This window comes from Pollachius pollachius, assembly GCF_949987615.1.
Source record: "Pollachius pollachius genome assembly, chromosome: 15".
Lineage (NCBI taxonomy): Eukaryota > Metazoa > Chordata > Actinopteri > Gadiformes > Gadidae > Pollachius > Pollachius pollachius.
Window position 1 is genome coordinate 7337885 of NC_136948.1, and position 7148 is coordinate 7345032.

The 7148-nt window shown below is 43.3% G+C and overlaps 1 protein-coding gene across 2 annotated transcripts in view; it reads right to left on the reverse strand.

Moving 5' to 3' along the window:
• Nucleotides 1-4616, reverse strand: part of rcan3 (regulator of calcineurin 3) — a 16661-nt gene extending 12045 nt beyond the window's left edge. For both annotated transcript variants that reach the window (XM_079752843.1, XM_079752842.1), the window contains exon 1: nt 4423-4616. In XM_079752843.1, coding sequence (XP_079608969.1) covers nt 4423-4509 — 87 coding nt within the window. In that variant the 5' untranslated portion in view covers nt 4510-4616. The remainder of the gene's footprint in view (nt 1-4422) is intronic.
• Between the last annotated feature and the right edge of the window lie 2532 nt (nt 4617-7148).

Below are 7148 nucleotides of genomic sequence, written 5' to 3' on the forward strand. Positions count from 1 at the left end.
TCAGTATTCATCATATGTTTAATGAATTAAGAGGCATAAACTACTACAGTAGGTTGTTTTTAAATCCACCGATCTTTGAACAAAACAAAGATGAATAAGATATTGTGGACTTATTGTGGACTAGCCAACTCTTCTATATATTATAGCATACACAATGTAAAATTCACAGTCATATGAACTTGGAATAAACTTAAATAGTTGTATAATTATAATTATTATTATTATTATTATACAATTTACAATTTAATAGAACAGGTTTATGCACAGTTAATATTGTAACCACGAACAAAGTTAAAAAGAAAACAAATTTAGCAGTGTGTGTTGTGTGAAACATTTGGCCTGTGACCATAACTCACAAATTGTTGTCGAAAGTGTGGTCGTAAAAAAACTTAAACATAGATTTTTCACTGCAGACAATCCAATAGATGAATACGAACAAATGGAACATCACAGGGCTGTGGTGACAAATGGGCTAAGTACATAATCAATAGCATCCACGATATTAAATGCAAAAGTAAATAGTGTTAAGGGGACTGCAGATTGGCGCCAAAATGATAACTACTAAATGAGAGGTCCTGCTTCATAGCGCTGCTTAAACCCTGCTATAGTTAATAGCAGGGTTTCAGGCGTCTATTTTTTACTTCAATTTAGCTTCTTCTACGTTTTGCCAGACATGAGACATCAAAATGGCAATTACCCACAATGATGATAGTGACTAAAAAAAAGGTAGGTATTGCATATCTTTCTCCACTGCAGGCTAAAAGAACCATCTTGAATGGGAGAAAAACGTCAGAATAGTAGAAACCAACCCATCGTCAGTGAAGACTACAACAAACCCTCATATCAATGTTTTGCTCTTTTCACTGAACTGTAACTAGTAGCAGGTTCAATTAGAGAGGGGGGGGGGGCAACAGAAGTGGCCCAGGATGTGATGACTGGGATAGCTCTGAGAACAGGCCCTGCTTGCATTGCTGTTAGAAGGGAGTATATTCCTCTCTCTTTGAGGTGTGTTTGTGTGTGTCTCTGTGGGTCTGCTGAGTCACTGTTGTGGATAACATATTCTTTGGTGTGACTGGATATCGTTGCTACAACTGTATTTCTGTTTTTGTGTGTATGTGTGTATGTGTGTATGTGTGTGTGTGTGTGTGTGTGTGTGTGTGTGTGTGTGCGTGTGTGCGTGTGTGTGTGTGTGTGTGTGTGTGTGTGTGTGTTCATGAGAGGGGAAGATTAAAGGGGACAACAGTGTAGGCCTGCGTATGGTTTCTATCGGGCAGTTAGAGCTGCATTCAATTTCTGTTGCTGCGGTAACTCAAGCCCTGCTATACCTAAAGGCTTTGTTTTCTTCACAATGTATTCTGATATTTATTGACTCATTGGCAGTCGAACACATCCTAGTCCTTGAGCCCTAGCACTGACAAGCGGATGCTAGGAACATTCAGTGGCTACAGTAAGCATAACGCAGAGCCATCCTGCCCTTGTGTTGTTTCTATATGCTTGTATAAGCACTATGAAATTCAAAGACACCTCCCACACTGTTATCTCCTGAAGCTGCTTGACTTTGCAGGTAATGATGGAGTTTTTCGCCTGAGCTAGCGCCAGCATTTACAGTCCCTGATTTCGCCAGCGTTGTGGATCCGAGGCTTTCGCATAGGAACAACAAGAACTGACGTATTCAGCCTGAGTTCATCTCTGCAGCAAAACAACAAACAAGGTCACCTTATTTACTTAATGGCACTTGATGTATGCACTCTGGCACTTAATGTACGCACTTATTGTATGTCGTATTTAGTTATAGCACTTAGTTACAGTACGTAGCATCTTCTCTTAACTATCTTTGTTGTATACGAGGAATGGATTAACCTAGCAATTGTTAGTGCTTTGCCCTTGGTTCTATGAACATCCCATACTCTACCAACAGCGATATATTGTTTTACTTTCTTATGATAAATGTACTTATTGTAAGCCGCTTTGAATAAGAGCCTGAGCTAAATGCCCTAAATGTAAATGTCAGGTTGTCAGTGAATCTTCTTCAGAATATCTTAGAAGTGTGAAATTAAACACAGACAGAAGCTTTCTTTTTCAAATGTGATGTTTTAAGCTTCTACTGTAGCTTCAAATCCAACCATAGAACAAGAGTCACCGATTGCTCCTCCTCAGTGCAAACATCTGGAGCCTTCTCTCTGTGTTCTTACACACGCGTCGACGTCCTCCCACTCTCACTTAAAAGCTAAACTTGTCTTTCATTCATGTGCCCCTTGATGTTTGCTCGTTGAAGCATGACCGCCATACACTAATCTGCCCATGTCACGTCTATAAATAGCACCTGACCGCATCTCACATCGGTTGGACCAGAGAAAACCGAACTCACATCTCACTTAACATCCTAAGACCATAAACATTATGAATACTACTCCTACTACTACAACTAGCACCAACACTACAACCTGGGTTAGAAGTAGTGTTGTGTGGTGTTGGTGATGAAGATACTTCTACCGCCACTAATAATAATAATTATAACAATAATAATAATGCATACAATGATGCAAATAATAATAATATTAATGATAAGTGTAACATTAAAAGTATGATCACAATAAGGATTATAATAAGGTTGTATCTATGCAAGGCCGGCAGGGAGTTGAACACAGCACACCACATGTGTCCTGCTTTAATCTGCTCTCTCTCTCTCTCTCGCTCTCTCCCTCTCTCTCTCTCTCCCCCCACACGTGTGTATGTGTGTGTATGTGTATGTGTGTGTGTGTGTGTGTGTGTGTGTGCCAGGAAGCCCAGGATTAGCTCTGTTCTTTGTGCCATTCAGTCTGTCTCCTCCTTTGATTCTGCTTCCTCTTCTTCTGCGGCCGCCTCTCCGTGGTCGCGACCCGTCCACTGATAAGAGGCAGCCTGACGGAGCCTTTCTGATCAGAACAAGAGGCCCGGGGATGCGGAGGACCAGCTGATCTGGGATTTCTATACATGCAAGGTTTGCTGCTGTCTAAACCAGGTCAAGCTGATTACTATCTCTGAGGTGAAGCTGATTGTTTTCTCTACATCATGTCACCAATCCGCCCATACCTTTCCATTATGGATTGACCCGATGGATTCACGCGTTCACCGGCTCCATGAGTGGATTATTATCCATTAACTCTATGGGTTGAATTGGCACAATACTTTGGTATTTGTTGGAATACCACTGTTTGTTGAAAGGACTGTTGACTGCCGAAAAATACTTGCGATTGTCAAAAATACTCATGATTGTACCCTTGATATGTTCAAAGAAATTGATACCCCATGTGTTCATTGTTGTTGTCAGGACCTTGAAGATGGTGATTTTGCTCCAGCACTGCTCTGATCACATGACCAATAATATGATAAATAAGAGCGGCCATCCCATGATTACAGGAACAAGTGAAGAGTGCTAGACTGGTCTGCCTCACCTGGGCTGGTCTCCACTGGAAATGCTGTCATTAGACACAGCCACACAGCAAGAGACGTGTGCATATGTGTTTATGAATTAGATACTATATTTTTTGCAAGCACCTCTCTCTCTCTCTCACCCTCTCTCACCCTCTCTCTCTCTCTCTCTCTCTCTTTCTCTTCTCATCTCTCTCTCTCTCTCTCGTCCATCAGCCAGAAACTTGGAGAGAGGATCTGAACGGTTTTAATTGAATGGCACCTGCTAGGGCTTTTAAGGAGCCGCACTGGCACGTTCCTGTGCTTTAGGTGGGGAGCTATAACACAAACATGCATTGGACTCCAAAGATGTTCAATATACAATAGTCCCACAGCTGTCAGATACCCAAACCTGCTACATCCTATACTGGCGCATCGCATCGATGATAGCAATAACAGATTCTAAGTGGAAAATAAAACAAGGAGAGCGTGGTAGCTAGGGGAAAAGAACGCTTCACCACTGCGTCTAAAACTGCCCCCATCGGCCTTTGCGTCCTGCATTGGCAAATCATCCCAATCGCATGGACGTCATTCAGCTATGGAACTTACGCAGGAAAAACTTAAAGCGAGAATAACAATGATTACAACGATCGCTGCCACGCTACAATACGTATTCGTTGTGCTACATGTATGCCCCCGCCAGCAGTGTCCAATGTTGTCCATCAGTCTCCAACGCGATTCTACAAACGCATGTCAGTCATTGAAAGCACAACTGAGGACATTATTGAGTGCGGGTTCGAGAGCTGCATTCTGATGAGCTGCGGCTCCCATTGATAAAAACCCGCGGCGTCGGAAAGGGCTGCATTCAACGTCACCCAAGACGTGCGTGCACACTTATGGATGGGCATGTGCAGTCAGGGAAACAATAGCGGTCGGTCCCGAGAAATAAGTATACCGAACAACATAAACAGACCGATCACATACGAATTAGTACCATTTTGAACGTAAACATGCATGATGGGGTCACGGTACCTGCATTTTGTCGGACGTAAACACCTCTGTATCTACCTCGCAGGCGATGATGGTCACCATCTCCAGTTTCATATTTATAGATGGCATTCCCTTTCGTGGCTAGGGGGAATTAAAAAAATAAAAGGAAATAAAAACCCGTGCTTTTTGTCTTCTTCGTGTCGTCAGAGAGTGTACAATTTTAGCTGGGTGCTTCTTTCCCCCGCGTTTCGATGTAAGTCCTCTGGTCGACTCGTTTTTCTAACGACGTGCACTGTGTCCGTATCGTGTCCTCACTGCGTTAGTGCGCGGCGGAAAGTGATGCTGCAGCAGCACCGGTGGTACAGTGGGCGGCACCAAAGTTCGGTCTCTCTTTACCCCTCTCTCCTCCCTCTCTCTCTCGCTTACCCCCCTCCCCTCCTCATCCTCTCCGTGAGCAGTGTTGCCAGATTGGGCCAGATTTGCACTGCAGCCAATGTTGCCCGATTGGGCGGGGAAACCTGGCCCAATCTGGCAACGCTGTCCGTGAGTTGAAGCGCATCAACCCCAGCGCGCGTTGGTTCCATATTGACGTCATCGCCTCCCTCACGTTCGTTATGTTTTTCTTTTTTTTTTACGCCACTATAGTTCTTGGGCACTGTGCACTGCAGATATTACAGTCCGGTTTATACTGCTTTTCGTTTTGCGTTGATGTGTCAACATGAAGACTAAACCCAATGGGTGACCGGGCGTTGACACTAATCCAGCACCAAATGACGGACTTACTTTGTTATATCATGTCACCAAGGAGCCCACACAAAAATGTTATTATTAATAGCGTAGCCTACTATGAAACTGCATGTGAAAATAAGCCTAAATATTGTTGCGCACGACAAGAAAATGACCAGACGTGAGCCCAGGTTATTCGTCTATTATCGCAACTCCCGTGCCCCATACACCCAAAGCCTTTGATAGTTGCCTTTATTTACAACATAACCAAGGCCCGTGAATAACAACCCACAAATATCCCGCGTACATAAGTGCCTCGTTCAGGTGGTGCCAGCCAGTGTCGCTGAGGTGCAAACCCCTCATCGACCACACACATAATGACAGCGGTGACCCAGAACCAGCAGGGAGCTAGAAGGCCAAATAGTTCGATAGTTCCACATCCGTCGGACCAGTCCCAGGACAGGGGCCCGTGCGGTAAACCGGAACACGGGCGACCACGGCTGTGATCGCCACAATATAGCCAGAAATCCAGTCTGCAAAATAACTCTTATTTAACTATTTGGGATAAATGTGAAGCTCCGATTGGGGGAAATGTATATCATCTTCAATGTGGCCCAAACTAGAAACCGGACTTTCATCTTTTAAGATCAAACAATTCTATATACATCTGATCCATTGGTTTAAAGAATTGTGTTGGTAATGGTCTGTTTATGTCCAGTTCCTGCATTATTGACCAGTCTCTGGTTATAGAATACCTCTCAGCCATGAGACGATAACGAAGACGACACGCTCAAACTGCAGGACTTATTTGACTGCATATTATAATCTTTACTCCATTTTCTCTCTTTGTTTCTCTCTCCCTTTCTCCAGTTTAAATGCCAGGCTAGCTGTCAGATAAGACTATAAGCCACTCATATTAAGGCTGGGGGCAGTAAGGGCTATTTATACGTCTGTGTCAGCCATTGTTAGCAGGACAAACTTTGTGGCTGGAATTGGGGATGGGCTTGGTGGTGTGTGGCGCTGACAATAGTACAGTACAAAGATGAGTGTGGCATAACCAAGAACACCGCCAGCTAGCCAGCAAGAGATCAGCCGATCAGTGCTCAATCTATCAGTGCGACAGTAAGGGATCAGCCAGTCAGAAATCAGCTTGTCGTTGATCAACCAATGAGTGATCAGCCAGTGAGGGATCAGCCATCAAGGCTGACTGGCATGAATAGACCAATGCAGTCTGGGTCTGGTCTAGACCTGTGTAATGTGACCTGGGTCGGGTTTTAGTTCATTCCATTTCATAAAAGATATAAAGATACACTTTAAATTTAAAAAAAAAGCGATTTTATTTTCTTTACATTACAGGGAAGGCCTACACAGACATTGCTTCAGTGTATTCAATAATTAAAGGATGAGTACAACCCATATGCCTCAGATAATTGTGGGTATCTGTTTGTGTATCAAAGAGACACCGTGGGCACATGAGATGAGCACATACTTTGTAGAGTATTATTATTTTTTAAGACCCTAAGGCTTCAAAGATCACGTAGACTTAGAAGATCAAAGCCGAAGCTCTTGTCTGTTCCTGATATCATTGCTGATAACCAGGACGGCTCCCTGCGCATGATGAAGCACTTTCTCCTCCAATGGCAACTCCTCCTCCTCTTTGGCCCCATTCTGCAGCTCATCCTCAATTCTCTACACCTCATTCACAATTTCCTCTGCCTCTGTGATTTGAGATTGGCAACGGCCAAAGAGATGTGATGAGCATGTAAAGACATGTTATGCCAAAACACCAATAAAAGTCGATTGCGACAGGGAATGAAGTGAAAGCTAGGGCTGCTGTGTTTAGGGATTGGTGGTATTGAATTAGTTCTTGATATTGCATGATATTGACATCAACAATTTTAAAAGCTAAGTGGGTTTACTATGTGTTATATGACAGATTTTCCACATGTGCAATAAGTCCACTTACAATACGGCCACTTTATTCACAATTATTTTTCCTTGTTTATATTGCTAGATAGGTGCTTGATTTGAATCCAATACAA